Below are 22,791 nucleotides of genomic sequence, written 5' to 3'. Positions count from 1 at the left end.
ATAAATTAAGAAACCTGTGAAAATTTGAGCTCAATTGGTCGTCGAACTTGCAAAATAATAATGAAAGAGAAAAAAAACCTTGTCACACGAAGTTGTGTGCTTCCAGATGCTTGATTTCGAGACCGCCAAATCTCAAAATCAAATTTGTGGAAAATTACTTCTTTCTCAAAAACTATGTTACTTCAGAGGGCTGTTTCTCAAAATGTTTTATACTTTCAACAGCTCCCAATTTCTGGTCACCAAGTAAGTTTTTATGCCAATAATTATTTTGAGTAATTACTAATAGTGTCCACTGCCTTTAAACAATTATAATTTTTGCGGTTTTTGAAACTCTTTGACCAAAAAGTGTTGATGTTTTAGACTGAAAAGGTATCTATGAATGGGAATAAAAATGTGCTTGGGTGGTATTAAACACTCTCTGTTTAAAACCGGTTGCAGTCTGGAGCTGATAATAACATTCGCCTCCAGCTCGGGTAATTATTGTAATCAGACTGCAACTGGTATTAAACAAAGTGTTTAAAACCAACCAAGCACATAATTTAATTTATTACCTTATTGGTGTGTATAAGGATGATTTACATTCATTGAGTGGCATTCCTTTATTGTTATCCAAATTATTACCCAATGCAATCAGAATCAGGATGTTTTGTCTTCTTGACTCTGATTTTAAATGTTCTGCAGCTGAATTGATTTTAAAAGCCTGTAAAGTCCTAACATACATGCAGGCCATCCATCGTTCCTTTTTTTATAAGGGTAAATTTGCACCGGGGATAAAGAATATTCAGTGCAATATTTCATGTCTAAAATTGACAAGAAACCGAGACAAATTTACAGGATCCAATGGACCAATCGTTTTGAGAAATAAATTTGTCGGAAATACTCTTGTGGAAATTGATTAAAGATCTGGAAAAATGTATTACGGGTTAGTGATTGCTTACCGCCACATATTTTGAAAGTCATGGGAAAAAAACGGCGTTAACATTTTGGTGATCATAAATTTGAACTACAAGGACATTCCAATAGTGATTCAAAATGTTGTTTATAATGGTCCGTTATTGAAAGAGGACTCATTTTTCTTGATTGTTTAATTTAGTTTTGACTTTGAACTCATTACACCCATTAGAGGCCAATAATCAGAGTCTTGTGTGTCAGTCAACCATTGACTGGTCATCATTTTAAACAGTCTTTTCTATGTTGATTTTCCCCGTAAACTGAAATAGATAAGTAATAAAGCAGGCATTACATTTTGCTATTTATTTGATTTGAAAGAAGTATAGTCTATTTATTACATCAGGTATGATGTATTGTTTATAAGATTTGAATGAAGAGTATAAGTTTATAAAATAGTATATTATGTCTTGAGATTACTTGCCTGAAATGTTGACAATAACTAATAAAATGAAAAATCAATTACAAAACCTGCGTCATTGTTTAAAGATGCTATGTCAGATTTTTGGCCCCAAACATTAAAAAATAGATTTTTTGAGTGAATGGTATTTCAAAGAGTATCACCCGCTCCAACGAAAAAAAGTTTAACTTTTACTTTTAATGATCAGGAACCATGACAAAAAATAAAAACGTTTCTTATAAAACACATAAAAATTGATCACGTGATTGTCGGGATCCCGACGAAAAGTAATTTTGAGCACTTTATTTCACTGCTCCTAATAATTGGCGGGCTTTTTTTCGAGCAATGGCTCAAATGAAAGCTTGTAACTTTCTCGACCCCCATCAAAATACCTATTGAATTTTAAATAAAAATGTTTGGGTCAAATAGACCAAAAATCTGACATAGCATCTTTGAAGTGTTTCTTGCAGTGCGACCCCCCCCCCCCCCCATTTGATTAAATTGTGACAAGTTGAAAGTGTGTTTGTGAAAACCAGAGGTTAAAATGAGTAATTATTCGTCGCCAAAACAATGATGCTTTCTCAAGTCCTAATAAAAATAATTTGTATTTAGGCAATGTTTCTTTCTAACCATGCATTTCATAACAAGCGAATTCCAACTCGTCCGATCCAAGGCAACGTGTTCCTTTAATTGTTTGTGACAAAAAACATCTCTCATTTGATTTTGGATTGCAGAAACTAGTACAATAATTCATTTGGTTCTTTAAATTAACATATCTCATGCCCCAGATAAAGAAAAACAATCCTGGAACAATGTTTTGTTTACCTCATGTAGGACTTTTCCAGGAAGTTTGTTTATAAAGGGAAGGTAATCAAAAGGTTTGGTAATCAAAACAAATATTAACTTAAAGTCACCTGGAAGTTGTATTTTTTCAAAATAAAGCTTTTGTCACTAATATATGTGTTTTGATGAGTGGAATGTGAATAAACAGTTAACTAAGGTTTTACAAAATCAGTTCTTACGTTATTTACAAATTTAAGAGTAGACCCCGACCCGAGAGGGCGCTGTTCGTGACGTCAATCGAGGCAGACTGTGCCTGTTTTTTTTTCCGGCAATGCTGACCAGGTGTATTGCTGCTGAATGCAGAAAAACACTTTTTGAAATGTACCAACTCACGACTTGGACGTACATGTACTTTGCACGTGTGTTTACTATATGCATTGCAGGCAAAGTCTGCCTCGATTGACGTCACAAAAGGGGTAGGCGGAGTCAGCCCCCAAACACGTTTATATATTTTTTAAACATATAAATCGTGACAAACAATTACTAAAAAAAAATGTTTTGTTGTTCGTAAGCATATACTCTTATGTTTGAAAGAAAACAAATTCTATTTCCAGGTGACTTTAAAACGACTTGGTAACGAGTAAGGGGAGAGGTTGATAGTATAAAACATTGTGAGAAACGGCTGCCTCTGAAATAGCATAGATTTTGAGAAAGAGATAATTTCTATTTCTCACTAAAATAATAAAAAGACTTCTAGCCAATGTCTTTTATTCAAGGGTGTTTTTTCTCTCCGATTTCTCGCAACTTCGACGACCAAATTCACCTCAGTTTTTTACAGGCTTGTATTTTATGCTTTAGGCTACACTGAAGACTGGTCTTTGACAATTACAAAATGTGTACCTTCCCTTTAAAAATGAAGAAGAATGGTATCACTGATGTTAGTGTGCCGTAGACATGGGCGTCAACCAGGGGGTGGGGCGACGGGGGACATGTATGTCCCCTGTACTAATACAAACAGGCATAGCTCATTACAGGTGTTCTAAGCGCTGAAACATAAAAGTAATTAAACACACTAAAATAAAGACCAAGCAGTGTACGGGGAAAAAAAAATAAAGGGGGATGAAACAGCTGAAACTGAACAAGCTTATTAGATGGAACTAAGTTTTGAGAGAGTCATATTGAAAAGCAATTATTTATATTTCGTTCACATTCTAATAATGCATCTAATTGGTCTTGCACCACAGAGCATCTAGAATGCACAATTTTTCCGGGCCCCCGAAGTGGGCCCCCATACCCTCATGTAGAGACAGAATATGAACACAAATTTCCTGTTAAGATGTCGCTGACTTCTTAATTGTAACTTAAATTGCCACGTAGTACTTTTCAATTGAGAATGTTTGATGTACAGAAACAATTTTGCGGTCCGCCGACCTGAGCCGGACTGGACTAAACTTCCCAAGCGTTCAAAACAGAAAAGAACAAACACTTCTCCAGAAGGATGGGGTAATAACTAACGCCTGGTATTCTTGTCTTAACAGATAAAGATCTTTACCCGTTTACAAAGTTACACTGTCTTTACCAGTAAATGGGTTTGCCGGCGGGTGCGATACAGTACGAGTTAAAAATCCGTATCTGACGTTCACTTTGTTACTCATTGTTTGAAAAGCATTCCCACTTCGATTATTATAAAGATATTTTTTTAAATTTATTTCATTGTGAAATACTGGATCAATTCCCTCACTTCTGTTTCCCGCGTACTCAAAAAACAACCTGTCAGCGCGCCAAACACGAACTCTCACTCAAGTGCCATAATGTTTTCAAAACGTTCAGCAATTCTTTGTCCCAGCCTTGACCAACCACTATTGACGAGATTTTGTTCTTACATTCTTCCATTGTATTTTATAATGTAGGCTTTACGTTTGTCCTATGATGCTAATTGTAGGAGGGGCTCATATGAAAACAAAAAGCAAACCGGTTTTAGAAAAAAGAAGCAAATTAATTCGTTTGGGTAATTACCAAAAAAATCCAAACGGCTGACCTGCCACAAATTGAAAGAAATCTGAAGCAAAGTGATAAAATACATTTGATGGGTTTTCAAGAGGCGTAGAGACTTTCATTTCTTGGGTGAACTGTCACTACTTTGGAGTTTTGTGTGGGACTTGGCATCGTGGACGGCATGGTCACACAGGAAGTTATATACCGCCCTCACCTGACGCAGCAGAGAAGCCACTTGTTAGACTCGTGGCATGGCCACTTCCTGCATGGCACCCACCAAATACACAACATTCGCTTCGCGCGAAAACCAAACCAGAGTAAACCATGTCACTTTGAAATGTCGGAGCAAAACTTCAGGGTTTCCTTTCAGACACCTCCTCCTCATGAACGGTAGGTTCAATATCATTGTATACTTTTCAGGAAACCTGTTGAATATGGATGGTCGTTATATTATAGCCATACAAACGGGCACGTAACCCAGGTTGGACTCCTCCGTTTTGGCACTGACTGACGTCCTGTAGCACTGTACCAGGGCTAACGGGCACGGTGTGTGTTGTCTTTTTACTGTTGTGCATGATGGTAGGGTTTGTGGCATTACTTAAAACCATGTGAACCGGCCGTGTTCACAATAAAGTGTAACCTTATATACATGCTTTGAGTTTTCTGGCAGGCAAGATACTACTACACTGGTCCTATGGGAAAGTTGACATTTTGTGTCATAATTTCCAAATAAATCACAAGGCCAAGAGTTGGGAAGTAACAGCTGGTCAAGTTTTGAGATGTTCCCCTTTTCATCTCTCCATTAAAAAAAGATTTTATGTTTTCTTCCGTTGAGCTGTGTATTGAAAGTTTTCTTACTATCATTGTCTGCTCTAATATTGTTGCACAGTGCATTGCATCCACTGCAATGCATTTCAACCTGAATTTTAACATTGGCATCTGCGGCCATCCACAATCTTTGGTTTTGGAAGTAATGTGCAAAACTAGTGTCAACGTCACAACTAATTTAAGCACAACTGTAGTACACATGTAGTAGGCCTAAGGTTATGAATTTCATTACTTGCCAATGATTGCCTAGGTATAGCACAGATTTGCTTACACTGTAGTTTGAATCAGTTTTATAACACCCCTTGCAAGTATTCTGCCTGCTCATTGGTTTAGAGCGCGTCACATGACATGTCTTAGTTTTGCTAGACGACGGCCGTGTGATAGTGCGTCGGTTTGCCATGCGCTAGTCCAAAGACTAGCACACGGCGTGCAGTACCCAGATGTCCGTTGCGTGTACGTGGATGATAAATTAATAGTCTGTAACCATTTCGGATTGCACGACACTACATGCAACACAGTAAGTAAATCTGTATTCGCGTCGTCCGTGGATTGTAGCATTCAGGCCTGTAACTCGATAATAATACTACAGTATTTAGAAATGTTTGGGGTGTTATAAAACAAATATTGACTGCTTTTACTCGTGCAATGGTTAAAACTATGACTCCCTCGGTGATCTTCGGGAAAATAGAACGCTCAGGGGATCACCTCGGGAGTCATAGTTTTAACCGTAGCACTCGAAGCAGTCAATATTTGTATATTTTAAAACACCCCATGTTAAACATCAGGTTTCAACCATTCAGATGTCATCTTTAAAAGCCCCTTTCACACAAGAGCAATTTAGCAAGGGTCCCATGCTAAATTGTAGCATGGTTGTAAGATTTTACAAAATGCTCCTCGTGTGAAAGGACAATAATTTGTGGAGTGTCCAGGGTCCCCTTAACAAATCTTGTCCAACATTGCTACATTTTGTCGCAGGTCCAGACCGACGACAAAATCTTACACTAGCAGAAGTTTTGACCAAGGACTTAGGCTACATCAATGTGTGAAAGGAACCCTTGTTTATTGAACAATGTCCTAGGTGAAAATGCCCATACAGTGGGTGCTATCTTGTCCAACTAAGGTGATCAGGATTACCAATTCGTCATATCACTCTCATGTTGCACAAGGGTTGTTAGTTTTTTAACTTAGCAGTGGGAAAGCTCACAAAATCAGTCATGCATGGTGATAACAAATAAACAATCCACGCAAGTAAATTTTATAGCAAGGGACCTTGGCTACATTGGTGTATTTCATCTTTGAGGTACTGTTTATTGAGGTTTGATTTTATTTCAGGAAGAGGAAGCGTTGGAACGAGAAACTGAAGAAGTTGGAAGCAATTGAAGAGTGGTATAAGAACTTTCCATTAATCCCGCCATACAGGCCACAGTGAGTAATGAAATAATCAGAGATGGGTTGTCCATGGTAAGGTTGTGTCCAGGGCAAATTGGATGCCAGCTAATTTTGTCGAGGATGTATTATAATTCATTACTACTTCAGCTGTCACTTTTTTTATTTGAAAATTGAATAAGGGGATCAATGTGTGGTGAAGAGGTTTTCAACTACTGGTTTAATCCCAAGGAGGCCTGGTTCTTGGCAATTTTACCGAGACAAAGTAGAGATAAATTATCAAGAACCGGACCTCGGCGTTTTTTAACCAATACTCGAAAACCAATTCAACACATCTTTTACTCCCATTCGTAAATACCTTTTCGGTAACAAAAAAACAACAACACTTCTTCGTCAAAAAGTAAAACAAATGCAAAAATTAATAATTGTTCATTCATTTCTTTCAACACAACACCCCTCCAGCTATGGAATGGTTAAGCCCTTAAAGGAACACGTTGCCTTGGATCGGTCGAGTTGGTCTTTGAAAAGCGTTTGTAACCGTTTTTTATAAAATGCATATGGGTAGGAAGATGTTGCAAAAGTAGAATACAATGATCCACACAAACATGCCTCGAAATTGCGTGGTTTTCCTTTTACCTCGTCGACTAACACGTCGGCCATTTATGGGGGTCAAAATTTTGACTCCCATAAATGGCCGACCGTGTTAGTTCGCACAGTAGAAGGAAAACCACGCAATTTCGAGGCAAACTTGTGTGGATCATTGTATTCTACTTTTAAAACATCTTCCCAACCATATGCATTATATAAAAAACGGTTACAAACGCTTTTGTTTTGACCAACTCGTCCGATCCAAGGCAACGTGTTCCTTTAACAACTCCTTATAAGGAACTCCTTATAAGGGAATGCTGTGCACGTTGCGCGTATTGTGTGATGTGGCACAACTGTTTCAGCCATTTCTTGACCAATATGAATGAAGAAACTGTCTTATAAGCACAGGTGCAAGCTCGCCTGTCACGCCCAGGTTTCAACACTTTTTACTGGTCATAAATAAAGGTTCAGTCACACCCACGTGACACGCTCTCCATCAATAGAAATAGCGAAACTGTCTGAGGTATTTATGAATATAATTTATTTACGTGAAGAAATACAACCTGAATGCCACTATCTGTACCCGGTATCACGTATCAGTTCCATTACCTGAAACTTACATCATCTATGGTGAAAATCCTAATGTCTGAAACTGAGTATAACCTTATAGGGGCCTATAACAAACTTTTCAACAATCTAATTTGGGTTTTCACCCTAACTCCGATTTGTATTTTAAAAGCACTTGCAAGCTTTGTACTTTCCTTAGTTCTGTTTAAAAAAAAGTCCAATGGTAAACAATTGCTAGAAGAGAATGTCTTACCACCCATCCTACTTTAAATTCATATCACCAAACAACCAGACAGTCGCCCTGATATCTGATTGGGCCTTAATAAACCATGTACAAATTATGTGTGTGCTAGACTCTGCCAATCAGGTATTAGTCAGGGTTAACATGCCAATTTTGAATGCTGGTTGAAATTTCACGATGCTGACCTTTGCTCTAAACTTCCCACAATTATCCAATCGGATCAGAGATTCCCTGGTTTTCCCTGGTAATCACTTCAAGGCATGTTTTTATTTTGGTGCTCTGTAGAGACTTTTCAATTTAAGTAACTAATCATCTAAGTACTTTCAGATAATAAAAACCCCACAATTTTCATAGTTGAGTCTTATAATATTCTTTTGCAGTGATAATTTAATTTTTTTGCTATAAAATTGAGCTTAGAGCAAGCTGACAGGAGTCTATGCCCCACCTCTGCTGGTTATGGTCAATGGTTGAGGTGGTTGTTGTTTTGATGCTTGCTCAGTACTCGAGGTTTCCTTGCTCTGATTTAGTGAGTCTCACCATGGTCTTGCTTGAAACATACAGCATAGAGCATGAACACATGATGTACAATTATAGTTCAATGCTACAACTGGCCAACTTTTTCAAGGCTTGGTACAATCTTTACATGGTGGGGTGGTGGTCTGTATTACAATACGCCTCTCTTAATATTTATGCATGAGCACAGCATGACATCATAATTCTTACCCAAAATGAGGCTATGGGCGCATGTCCCCCATCACTTGCAGTGGCTGCGCCCATTGCCTCGTTTTGGATTAGCATTGTGACGTACCTCATGCATATAAATATTAAGAAAGGCGTATGTAGCTCTCACTCAGTGTGTACCATGTGCATGTAATCGGATACATACACCCCCTCCATGTGAAGTGAATACTTGACAGTGTACAGTAAGTGATATTGTGGTCACTATTTTTCAGTTCATGAAGTATTGTACACATATTGACTGGCAACGAGGTGTCTATTCCCATGAGGGACTTTGAGTGACAAGAAGAGCAACCTATTTCCTGAGGCCGAAGGCCGAGGGAAATAGGCCCCTCTTCTGATCACTCACAGGCCCGAGGGGGAATAAACATACACTTACATTGTAGTTACCGAATTATGCCAGTCAATATGTGTTTTAAAACACAGCTTGGTCTTAAATGTCAAAATAAGAACAGAAAAAGGAGTTTTGTAGTTGTTGTTCACGGTTCAAGTCAAGAGAGGGCGCTGTTACAGCGGGCACTATTTGCAAAGACTAGTGTCGCTCTGGTACTAAACACGCGTGCGATCACTAGCCTTCAATAGTTCATCCAACATGACCGTGTTTCAGCCAACCAGAATACAGAAGAGGAGTGTTATAATCAGTGTTAATGTATGGTTTATTTCTATTTAGTCTGCTTGATCCTTCACCATTCTGGCATACAGTATACAGACAGAAGCAAGCATTTGATGTTGCTGCTGTACATCCAGAGGTAAGTCCAACCTTTTCACTATCACTATGTCATGTATAATACAATATGTGTGCTTTGTGCAGGAACACTGCAAGAAGTTGTCACATAGCTTTCACAGAAATGCAAATTGGACTCGGAAGCCTGATAAATTTAAGGCCTTTAAATGTTTATGTCGCCACAGACGTCAGACATAATCATATTGCAGAATTAATTTTGGGGTAGGACATACATTTGTACAACGTAGGTTGGAGTTTAAAGGATTCGGGTACTTTTTCTAAATGTCCACAGATTTACATTAAACTTACAGGGTTTGAAGATAATGATAGTGGAAAGCTTCCCTTCAAATATTACTTACTTGTGTAGTTCTTAACAAATGAGTCAAACAACTCGCAAAATCATTTTGGTCTCATGAGACCAAAATGATTTTAGCATGTAAAATCCCCTTAACCAGTTATGATATTATACCAAAACTGTAGCATAACTGGTTGAAAACACGTCTTTACATGCTACAACTGATACGAAAATTACTACATTACTCATTTCTCAAAAACTACAGCACCTCAGTAAGTAAAATTTCAAGGGAAGCTGTCTACTATCATAATCTTCAAACTGTGTAAGTTTAATGTAAATTGTGGACATTGTGTTTATGTTAGGAAAAAGTACATATATATATATATACCCTTTAACGGTAACCTGGTTTTTGAGATACATGCATAAAATCTTGAGTGGTTTTATGTCTATTCAGGAGGAAAAATTGGTAATTAGAAACCTTTTTTTTTTTTTTAGATTCAAATTTTGGGGGATAAATACAGATTACTTATTGGACACTATTGGACATTATCGGCAAATCATGGTTTTGATGAAGTATCAAGATGTATTCCCAAATTGCCACGTCTTGCAACCACAAAGGGCTGTTTCAAAAAAATATGAAGTCCCAGAACCAACCGCAAGTTTCCCAATTGATCCCGAAATGACAGGGTTTCTTTGAAAAAACTACATCAAAGTCTTTAGCGCCCAGGCAGTCTCACACAATAACTACAGAAGTATATACGTGTACAATTGTATAATTTTTCCCCTGTGTGTGAAGCCGCCTGCCACCTGCCTGGGCGGTCTCACACGGACACTACAGAAGCAGTACAATTGTATAATGTTCCCCCTTTGTGTGGAGCCAAAATGAAAACCACGTTGGGATCATAACAAACCACAACCCATCAGAAGTCACCACATGTGCATTATGGATGCTTATTGGTTAATTAGAATGAAATGGGCGGGATCTAGCAAAATATGCACTTATGTAAGAACAGTCATGCGCAGTAGACACTTCAAAAGACACTTTACATGTCAGTATGTGTGTGTAACTGAAAGGCCCAGGTTTGCACCATGGATAGACAGTACACCCCACAGATTTATACCTCGATTTGTTTTTGTTTACAGGGTTTTAAAATTTGGCAACATAAGTTGTCAGAATTTTACCGTGCAGATATGAATCACGATATATAATCAAATATGGTGATTTTTTTTTGACGATGCATCGTGGAATAATAAAAGCAATATCGCCCAAGCTTAACGCAAAGTGAGAAGACTGGTCTTTGACAATTACCAGTAGTGTCCAGTGTCTTTAACCAGAAATACTTTGAAGTGAAAAGAGTCTAAAATACTTTGTGGTATCGAAAGCTGCTGCACTTCTTAACCCAATAAGTTTTTAATTCCATTTAGTTAAAGGGTGATTTACCAAAAATGTACATTCTCGTTAATAATAATGCTTTGTCTTTGATACTTTTTGTAGGATGTCCATGTATTTGCCTTTGAAGTGGACAATGTAAACGCTGAATGCGAAGGAAGAGGCCAGCGCAAGTATGTCATCACTAACTACCTGCAGCTTTGGCATACCGTTTATCACCTTGCAGCTCATGATAAACATGCTAGCTTTTATGAGCTCATCCCCGAAGGATCCACATGCAAACTCTACTTTGATCTTGAATTCAGTAAATCCCTGAACCCAGAATGCAATGGGGTGGAAATGGTTCAGAGCTTCATTAAGGTAACCATGAATATAATGTAAACAAACATACAAAGGTAAACATGAATAAAATGTAAACAAACAAAGGTAAACATGAATAAAATGTAAACAAACAAAGGTAAACATGAATACAATGTAAACAAACAAAGGTAAACATGAATATCAACTTTGAAGGCTAGTCTTTGAAAATTAACACTAGTGTCCACTGCCTTTAACTGTTAAAAAGGGAACTGATGACTTCCAACCATTTCTATCATGCGCCCATCGGTCAAAGAAGCAGGGCTGAAAATCCTAGAGCTGCTGAAGCACAATAAGTTAAGCATAATGATATCTGCTTACTACAATAAGGTAACCAGCCAAAGTAACATTCTGCATGTAACATTCAAGATTCCTTTCTTGCTTACTGTTGCTCAGTAGAAAGTTGTTTAGTAACATTTTGAGCTTACTATAAGCAGCTCTATGACGTTGGGCCATAGCAATAAAACTACCTGTTCAGACAGCTCAAAGTTAAATGGTTTTATTATTAGTTTTAAGAGGTCCAATAGTACAGTAACCAACACAAGAACATCTAATGTATTCACATAAACCCTGTGAACCACAGAAACGAGCATGTACGACAGACACGCTGCGCACTCGCACACTTCATGGCATGTTACACCATGTTTTGGGTCACCAATCACCTGTGATGGCCTAAATCAGGTGTGGTATTGCAGAAGTATTTGGCAAAATATTTGCATCTTTGTGTTGAATTTTTACCAATATTGAATTATTTTGTCTCGGTGGTTAGTTGTATACAGCTTTGTGCAACATTAATATGCGCTACTCGGATAAATCAATCAGAAGAACCATCTTCTACCCTCACAGGTACCCATTTACCCCTGGATGGAGAGAAGCAATTATAGTTAAGTGTCTTGCTCAGGGATACAAATGTCACGACCAGGTTTCGGAGCTACACGTGACACTCTGCTGAACAGAAGAAGAGCTTGAGTTTGGTGCTCTTATCCGCTCGGCCACCACACCATTACCAAATCCATCTTGTTATTAATCTCTCTTTGTTTGTATGTAATGAGTTGAGTTTGATTTATGACATAATCTTGTCATGTTCGTCAAGTCGCTTATCTTGCAATCTCTCTTTGATGTTACAGTTTGTATGTGATGAGTTGAGTTTGATTTATGACATCTCTTGTCATGTTCATCAAGTCATTAATCTTGATGCTACAACGGACAGTAAATTCAGCAGACATCTCATCTTTAATCTACCTGGCTGTGTATTTAAGGATAACATCCAAGCAGGTAAAGTTGAGTCTAAATCAAGTTGATTTATCATCTGCATTGATACTGTGATGCGCCTTATAAAGGCTTAAACACTTTATCTTGTCTGGGTTAAGACTAAGCTTGGGCGATACCACGATATTATACAAATATTGACTGCTTCGAGTGCTATGGTTAAAACTATGACTCCCGAGGTGATCCACGGAGCGTTCTATTTTCCCGAGGCGAAGCCGAGGGAAAATAGAACGCTCCGGGGATCACCGAGGGAGTCATAGTTTTTAACCATTGCACGAGTAAAAGCAGTCAATATTTGTTTTATAACACCCCAAACATTTCTAAAACCTGTATTATTATTATTAAGTTACAGACCTGAATGCTACAATCCACGGACGACGCGAACACAGATTGCAAACACTTTTACCTACTGTGTTGCATGTAGTGTCGGACAATCTGAAATGGTTACAGACTATTAATTTATCATCCTCGTACACGCAACGGACGTCTGGGTAATGCACGCCGTGTGCTAGTCTGTCGGACTAGCGCACGGCGCCGTGTGCTAGTCTTCGGACTAGCGCATGGCAAACCGACGCTCTATCACACGGCCGTCGTCTAGCAAAACTAAGACATGTCATGTGACGCGCTCTAAACCAATGAGCAGGCACAATACTTGCAAGGGGTGTTATAATATCCAATATCGCGATACTAATTTGGAAACGATGTCGATAGCGGATCGATTTGGTTTTAATCGAAATATCGATATATCACGATACATCGCGATATCGATTAAGTATCGCAGTTTCGCAATGTATTTCCTAGCTGAGACATCTTGCACCCCATAGGTTTGGAGTAAACATGGTAAAACTAGAAGAAAATGTCATTAGAACACCTCCCTTATGCAATGACTGTCTCTTCTCAAGCTTTCACTGGGAGTTTAAAAGACTGATGATGTTAAATTTAATTAATCGTGATTATATCGAATATCACGATATATTGTAGGCCTGGCCGAATTATTCAAATATCCGGTTAATGGCGAATAGGTTTTTCCTATCCGTACTGCGAATGCCTTTTTTATTCTTAAGCGGATATCCGCGTAGGGCGCGAATACCTATTTACAAACCGGATAATTCTGTAATTACAACCAAGTAACCGGATATTCTTTAACTATCCGAATATCCGCGGCCGTCGGGCGATAACTGATATGAATGTCTTGTCTGAATCTTTATGAAACTTGTATTAAGACAGTATAAAACAGTATAAATTAAGTATTTAACTATGCTCACCTCCGTGAAGAGTTGAAACAATGACATTCTGACGTAATTTGTTCGAAGATTACACAAGTTTTCCTTCACGTAGAGTCAATCACGATCAAAAGAAAAAGCAAATCGCCATCTTTAAATTAGATCTGGTCATTTTTATGAATGAACCGAGTGACACTGTCTAAAACTAATATCAATCCGCCCAAAAGATCTCATTCACAAACGAACAGCACCCTCTAGTGGCAAAAAAAAAACCAATTTTTTTTTTTTTTAAACAGCGCCCTCTAGCGGCGAAAAAAGTATTCAAATATCCGGTTAATTTCGGATAGTTGGCCAGCGGTATCAAAATAACAAAATTTCAGTATTCTCCCAGCACTAATATATTGGCGGCGATATATCGTGAATAAAATCAATCGATATCGCCCAAGCTTAGTTAAGACCCTCAAATTACTGCTTCAATTTGAATAATGTCTGGTACCATGACTTGATTAGGCACAATGTACCACTTGCATTTGAATTCCTCAGACTATAGAGACAGACAGTTTCTACAGTGCACATATTGTATGTCTAATGGTTTGGGGCAAGCTTATGTATAGGAACCGCCGGATGAGCAATCTTGTGTTATAAAAATGATAATAATAATAATTTGGGGGGCTAATCGTCCTTACTCGCAGCTAGAGCTGAATTGCGAAGGACGCGGATACAAAGTGTTTTAGAAGCAGGCATGCAAGGGCACATTCAGCTGCCAGCCACATCAACCCATTATGACCACGGCGCACAGCCAAGATCGAAAGTGTGTGATTTTTTTCTGAAGGAGGAAAACCGGATGGTCTGGAAACCCTAATGGCACAGCTGAGAACCAATGCACAACTCAACTCACATATGGCCTCGACCGTGAATCGAACTGGGGTCACCTTGGTGAGAGGCGAGCGCTTTACGCACAAGCCAACCGTGCCACCCATGTATTTGGGTATTCAACGTCTCTTATTTTCATGTACATGTAACTAAGCAAAAGCTTGTCTCTAATGTCTAATCATAATGACATAGCAACTGTTTGGTAGTCTGAGAAATTTGAATTTAATCGGTAACTTGTAATCAAGCACATTACTGTACCAGACAATATTCAAATCCAACATGTAAATGGCTTATTAGTCTGATCAAAGACTCTAAAAGATAATTCTGTATTCTAAAAGAGAAGGTACATGTACATGTACGTCTTTTGGTTGCAAACTTGGTTCTAAAGATGATTCAGTATACAATTGTTGCATGCTGTGACGGGGTCCATGGTGGTTTTGTACACTCGAGGGGGGGAAATGGAAGCCGAGGTGAAGCCAACGGTGCCATTTCCCATCGAGGGTGTACAAACCCATGGACTCCAATCACAATGTGTTCCTCTTCTCAAAGTTCTGTTGTCATCTTCAAACATTATTGCAACAAAATATTCATTGTTTAATGAGCAGACGAACAAGAAACAATTGCCTCGAACCGCTGTTGTTTCACACAGAAGTTATCAAATACAGAAAAACATAGCACTTCTGCGTCGGCCGAGTTGGATATGGGACGCAGACGCGCTAAATTTCTGTATTCCACGAGCACGGGTGTGATAACGTATTTATCTTTAAGCAAACTTGGCGCGTGACATAGAACACACAAGACGCATGGTAGTGATATTAGCTGTGCAATATAGGTTTTTATCACCACTCCATTCTGCGTATCTGATTGGCGGATTAGGGCGTACTTGAAGATAATAGCTAAAGTAGTAGTCCCAGCCGATTTTCTACCTTCCGCCCCTGTAGTAGTTAAAAAGCAGGAAAGTCTCCCAAGAATGTACTACACGGTGGTAGAATATACAGCAAGACGGTTCTATACAGAACAAACTCTACTTGGCAAGTACATGTAGATACATGTACACACATGGTGTTACTGCAAACCAAATATATAAATAATAATAATATTGAACGGTACTTATATAGCGCTTCACACAACAGTCCCGAAGTGCTTAACAAAAATTAATGAGTTAACAGGTAAGTTTTCAGCAGATGTTTGAAATGTTCTCATTTGGAGCAGTTCTGATGTTGTGCGGCAACTTGTTCCAGAGTGAGGGTGAAGAATATGAGAACGATGTTCAAATAACAGCAATTTAAAATTTAATGTGATATTGTAGACCAGTAAACATTCTGAGCTACATGTACAAGCTCTATAGTCTTGTGGTGTCAGGATAACTTCGTACCTTTGCCACTTCGTACCCTGGACACTTCTCATCTTTTGAAGGTACGAAGTGACTTTGGACACTTCATACCGTGGACACTTCGTACCTTCTCACCAGTTTCTGCATCGTTTATGATTTTGTTGGTGCTTTGTGATAAGTACGAAGTGACTTAGCTGATGGTCACTTCGTACCCCGCCCACGGTACAAAGTGACCAATTTGGTTACGGTACGAAGTGTCCCGAAGGTACAAAGTGTCCAGGGTACGAAGTGGCAAAGGTACGAAGTGTCCGACATCCCAGTCTTGTGGGACTTTACCCTTGATTCAAGCTCTGGATGTGATCAATAACTTGTTGGTTTTTCAATAGGTAATTTTGTGCATCATATTTGTCATAAGATCACATGCCTCTGCCAGACTACAAGCCAAGCTACCGTGAATGAAGACAGGGAACCAGATGCAAAGAGATCAAAGCAATCATTACATGATGCAAAGACATGTCCCATAGATGACCTGACCAAGCTTCGTATTTTGTTTTTCAATAGGTAATTTTGTGCATCATATTTGTCATAAGATCACATGCCTCTGCCAGACTACAAGCCAAGCTACCGTGAATGAAGACAGGGAACCAGATGCAAAGAGATTGAAGCAATCATTACATGATGCAAGTACATGTCGTATAGATGATCTGACTACCCACCAAGCTACCATGAATGAAGACGGGGAACCAGATGCAAAGAGATCAAAGCAATCATTACATGATGCAAGTACATGTCGTATAGATGACCTGACCAAGCTTCGTCAACTGTTTGTTCAAAACAGAGATGGAAAGGCTGTCTTATTTGTAGATCAAGGTAATAATATGGTGATTTATTCTACTACTATGACTCAATCTTTTGATAAGTCACTCATAATCGTAGAATAATTCCTCTATTTTCAGACATGCTTGAAGCACAAGATATCCCCAAATTGTACATTATGTTGCTGATCTGATGCTCTTTAAAGCTTAAACGTTTGGTTATCTTTTGTGCTTGTTTAGAGTTGACAGGACTCCTTTGCATGATATTCAGAATAAGCTTTGGCGGTATTGCCTTTACTATCCCACGATGTATCATCAAGTAAAAATCGCGATATTCGATTATATCGCCGTTATACAATTGTTGCAGGCTGTGACGGGGTCCATTGCTTTTTGTACACTCGAGTGTGTACAAAACCCATGGACCCAGGTCACAACGTGCAACAATTGTTTTGTTATACCTTTGTTTAATTGTTATTCCTCTTCTCAAAGTTCTGTTGTCATCTTCAAACATTGTTACGACAAAATATTCATTGTTTAATGAGCATACGAACAAGAAACAGTTCCCTCGAACCCGCGTGTGTTTCGTACAGCGCTGGAAATCGACCAATGCTGGGAACGATCAAGGTGATGTACACCGGTGTACATCACTTTTCATGTTACCCGGCCCGTCGAGCCATGTAACATGCGTTTTTGTTGCGCGCCACATGATTGGTTCTCGACCAATCAAACTTCACAGTATGTTACCGAGGTATAACAATTGTATTTGAAGTATAAAATTCTGACATATCTTACAATGCCAGATTTTTAAGATATAATAAATGGAGCTATGCATCTGTCTGTTTTATTGTCTACCCATGGTGTAAAAACCAGGGCCTTTCAGTTACACACACAGTGTCTTCTCTTTTAAAGTGTCTACTGATGTGCATGACTGTTCATCATATTCATGTGAGCATATTTAGCTAGATACCACCCATTTCATTCTAGCTATAACCAATAAGCAACCATAATGTACATGAAGTGACTCATTCACACAAACAGTACTGATGGATTGTGGTTTGTGTAATATGATCCCAATGTTGTGTGCATTTTGGGACACACTCACAGGAGAGGTAAATGATGCATTGTGTTCTTCTGTAACTTTGAACCCTGACCTTGCAGGAAAAATACTGAACGTTAAAGCGCCATGATATGCATGAGCGTGACCAAGTGATGGATTTCAGCACTAATTGTTTTTTATTATTCATGGCTAAAATCAACAGGATGCTCAGTTTGTACATTCGTGACGAGGTAAACAGTTTTGTGGAAGTGTTGTGGCCTAGTGGTTAAGAGCACCGAATTCAAACTCTAGTGTCTGATCAGCAGAGTGTGGTTTCAAATCCCCAGCCGTGACACTGTGTCCTTGAGCAAGACACCATTGCTTCGTCCTTCGGATGGGACGTAAAGCCAATGTGTTGTGTAACGCATGTAAAAGAACCCAGTGCACTTATCAAAAAGAGAAGGGGTTCGCCCTGGTGTTCCTGGTTGTGGCTGCTTCATGGGCCGTAGCACCTTGTAAACCCTTATAAGTGCTACATAATTGGGTCTCAGAATCCACCACTGCAATAACCTATCTTTCTGAAAGTTTGTATTTACTCAGTGCCTTGAGTACCTTGTTTGTTTGTGGGCTATATAAGACTTCGATATTATTATTATTATTATTAGTATTATTTACAGTTACTGTCTGGTGTTTTAGTTTACTGAGAAAACTGTGGGTGCATTTGAATTTGTTGTCTGCATTGAAATGATTGTATTTTAAAAATGTGTTTTGCAGGTGTGTACACACGTAATCGAAACTTCCGATTGTATAAGTGCATCAAGCATGGTAAGGCTAATCCCCTGGTGGTTGCAGCAGACAATCAATACAAGCCAAGACTACCCAAGAAAACCAACAGCACTCAAGTAGCTACAGAAAGACACTTATTTCTAGACTCTCTCATCACTAATGTAAGGTAAATGCGTTAATAATCACAATTCCTTCACTTTGACTGTCATCAACATTGCTTTGATAACATTAAAGTATAACAATATGAGACGTACAAATGTATTAGAAAATATCTTGATCAGAATATTGTAACGAGCTGTGGTGGCTGTCTATTTAAGGACTTTTTACAACAGAAAACTTTTATGTGGGGCTTGCTGGAACGGCAATGTTGAAATCCTAATTTCTGGCCATACATTTGTACTTTGAAGGATTCAGGTACTTTTTCAAGATTTGCACAGATTGACATTACACTTGTAGGGTTTTAAGATAAAGCTAGTAGAAAGCTCTCCTTCCAAGATGCTGTAGTTTTTGAGAAACGAGTAAGGTGAAAACCTAATAATATTCTTTGATCCCCAATGCAGATTTAAAGGCTGTGGACACTATTGGTAATTACTCAAAAATAATTATTAGCATAAAAACCTACTTGAAAATGAGTAACGTGGAGCTGTTGATAGTATAAAGCATTGTGAGAAACTGAAATGACGCAGTGAATGAATTTGTCAGGAATTTGATTTCGAGACCTCAAATTAAGAATTTGAGGTCTCAAAATCAAGCATCTGAAAGCACACAATTTTGTGTGACAAGGGTGTGTTTTCTTTCGTTAATATCTCGCAACTTTGACGACCGATTGAGCTCAAATTTTCACAGGTTTGTTATTTTATGCAAACATGCATGTTGAGATACGCCAAGTGAGAGGACTGATCTTTGACAATTACCAATAGTGTCCTCTGGCTTTAACCTCTATATAAAGCACACAATTTCAAATGTTTGCTGATTTATACATGTATCAAAGTTTATTTTCTATAATTGATATTTCTAGATACAGTCCCAATATGACAGTGCTTACAATGGACCATGATGACAAATGGAAGACATCATGTGATGTGGCTGTGATGAAAGACGAACCAAGGGCAGGTATGTAGCCCCAAACTCATGACATGTGATGGGTTGTATGTTTGACCTTTCTAGAGTCAAACCCTGGACTCACATGTGACAATTTGTATGTTTGATCTTTCTAGAGTCAAACCCAGGACTGACATGTGACAATTTCTATGTTTAGTCTTTTTAGAGTCAAACCAAAGACTGACATCTGATGATTTGTGTGTTTGACTTTTCTAGAGTCAAACCCTGGACTGACATGTGGAATGATTTGTGTGTTTAATATTTCTAGAGTCTAGCTCAGGACTGAAATGTGACGATTTGTGTGTTTGACCTTTCTAGAGTCAAACCCTGGACTGACATGTGATGACTGTTTAATCTTTCTAGAGTCAAGCTCGGGACTGGCATTTGATGATTTGCGTGTTTGACCTTTCTAGAGTCAAAACCAGGACTGACATGTGATGATTTGTGTGTGTAATGTTTCTAGAGTCAAGCTGAGGACTGAAATGTGACGATTTGTGTGTTTGACCTTTCTAGAGTCAAGCCCAGGACTGACATGTGATGATTGATTTGTTTAATCTTTCTAGAGTCAAGCTCAGGACATTTTTGACCATTTGTGTGTTTGACCTTTTTAGAGTCAAGCTCAGGACATCTTGAAGGGTTTGCTCACTCTCCTTATCCTGAGGTAGATGATTTCATCCTGACTGTCATCAATAATGGTGGCATCCAAGGAGATATAAGACGTTGGGTCTACTTCACACAAGGTCAACTTCTCATCTATGACATCATTAAGAATCGTTGGTGTGGGAACATTAATAGACAGCACAAGAGCAATAATATCATGTAAGTCAAAAGCCATTTTGTTTATATAAAGGGTCAACTTATGGCTAACAATCATTTGGAGAATCTCTTTTGGGAGGAACTGGATTCGAACTGCCTCTAGCTACCGCGCAACTTCGGTAGTCTAGTTGGTAAGACACTGCTCTAGAACTTGAAGGAACGTAAGCAAAACTTGGAATGTACGTCCAGATTGCTCCCATGCCAAGGCGCTGTAAAACACGCTTCCATTGCACGAACTCTCTGAATGAGAATCTTACGTCCCTTATTTCATAATTATTTACAATTTTTACCCGCACTCTGTATACATAGTCTCTTTTGTCAAATATTCATGAATAATTGTAACAAAAAATTTAAAAAAATTGTTTTGAAATTTATTTTTAATTTATTTTTATACGGCTGGAAGTAAAACTATATTCGGATAACATGGGTTAACCGAACCAAAACAGTGGTTCGGATAACCCATGTGACCTTCGTTTTTGGAAAAATGCGTTAAAATGGCCTAATTGATGGTTTCTTTTAGCAACTATTCTCTCCACTCCTGGAAGACCTTTAGAATCATGTTTTAGTGTATTTTGTAGCCTAAATAGCCCAACGAAGTCGGTGTGTCCCTTTAAAGGCAGTGGACACTATTGGTAATTACTCAAAATAATTATTGGCATAAAACCTTACTTGGCAACAAGTAATTGGGAGAGGTTGATAGTACAAAACATTGTGAGAAACGGCTCCCTCTGAAGTAACGTAGTTTTCGAGAGGTAATTTTCCACGAGTTTGATTTCGAGACTTCAAGTTTAGAATTTGAGGTCCCAAAATCAAGCACTTGAAAGCACACAACTTCGTGTGACAAGGGTGCTTTTTTCTTTCATAGTTATCTCGCAACTCCTACAACCAATCGAGCGCAATTTTCACAGGTTTATTTTTTTATGCGTATGTTGAGATACACCAAGTTTATTAGAAGACTGGTCTTTGACAATTACTAATAGTGTCCACTGGCTTTAATCTTATTAAATTGTGTATTCACGGACACATGCATTTCAATTCAGATGCATTCCAATTCAGCAGATGACGGAGCTGTCCTTGTGCTTGTAAGCAGCTTTTCAATAACCTCCGACCTTAATTTTCCCACAGCATTCGATAAGCCTTGTTTCATGGCTACCGTCTGACCACGGGTGTAAACCCACGGTACACATAGGAAGCTAATCAAACACACCCACAGATTCTGAACACGTTGACCCCATCAGGACAAGCTCTTTTCAGTTTAGTGTGGATTTTTCGTTTATTTGTTTTCAGTGGCCAGTCGCATTTCTGGAAACAGCAAAATTTAGATTTGACAAACCAGTAGAGGTCAAGATCAAGATCAAGATCAAGAATCTGGATCTGAAAATAGATTCTGGTCTGGGAAAGATGTTGAGCTGCAAGTGCCGTGTCTTACGGAACCCTACCCCCTGGAATCCATAATCCTTCAACACTGTTTTTGTAGTAGTTACTGCTGGTTGTATATTCTGTGCCCCTTTATAATTGATGACCTTTACGAATTACTCTTTCCTGATAGGATTCTGGTTGATCTTAAGAAGGGCGTCTACTACCAGAAGTGCCATGATCCAGATTGTAGAGCGACTGGTTACAAGTCAGTGGACGTACCACTACCATCAAACCTTCTACCAATCTATGACTTTGAGGATGAGGAATTACTAACTGCTGCTATTCAAGCTGAACACCAGGCATCTTCACCGGTAACCAATACGAGTGGTGATAGTGATGAAGAGCTATTGGCCGCAGCTGTTCAAGTAGAAGGTAACATAGAACACCGGTGGTCAGGAGTCAATAATGTAGATGATGTGACCACTGATCTAACAGAGAGTGATGAAGAGTTAATGGCAGCTATGGTTGCTATAGAAGGTGGAGATGTGCCTTGAAGTCAAGTAACAATAGATTGATGCAATAATCTAGATGAACGCATAGCATCCAGTCATTGTGTGATATATGGAGGACGGTTCAACCATGGAGGTGGAATCCATGGGTGAACCATAGCAGCCAGGTGGACACCATGACTATAGCAGACATGCCAACTAGTACGTTTTTCCCGTATTTCGTACGGGTATTTGTAAAAAATACGGGTGTACGGGTTTTGCAAAAAAAAATACGGTTTTGAGCATCACCGCAAAAAAACAATTTTTTCCTCGTGGGCCGTCGTGCCCTTTTTTAACTCAAGTTCAATATTTTTTTAATGACACAAATAAGTTTTCGGCCGACTACTTACGGCCGACAATGATACTCCAGTGAAGTTTTTTCCTGTGGTATT

General features: G+C 38.7%; 1 protein-coding gene across 1 annotated transcript; it reads left to right on the top strand.

Annotated features, from left to right (window-relative positions):
* The first annotated feature begins 4,386 nt into the window (after nt 1-4,386).
* On the top strand, nt 4,387-22,546 carry LOC139941658 (DNA-directed primase/polymerase protein-like). The gene is made up of 10 exons (XM_071938255.1): nt 4,387-4,516; nt 6,287-6,379; nt 9,145-9,223; nt 10,989-11,243; nt 12,368-12,515; nt 16,500-16,808; nt 18,564-18,741; nt 19,594-19,688; nt 20,288-20,495; nt 22,042-22,546. Exons 1-10 carry the CDS (start codon nt 4,464-4,466, stop codon nt 22,403-22,405), a joined length of 1,782 nt encoding a protein of 593 aa, XP_071794356.1. The 5' UTR covers nt 4,387-4,463; the 3' UTR covers nt 22,406-22,546.
* Nucleotides 22,547-22,791: the final 245 nt, after the last annotated feature.

The sequence above is a fragment of the Asterias amurensis genome, chromosome 9 (assembly GCF_032118995.1).
Source record: "Asterias amurensis chromosome 9, ASM3211899v1".
NCBI lineage: Eukaryota > Metazoa > Echinodermata > Asteroidea > Forcipulatida > Asteriidae > Asterias > Asterias amurensis.
This window is presented reverse-complemented; position numbering and strand designations above follow the sequence as displayed.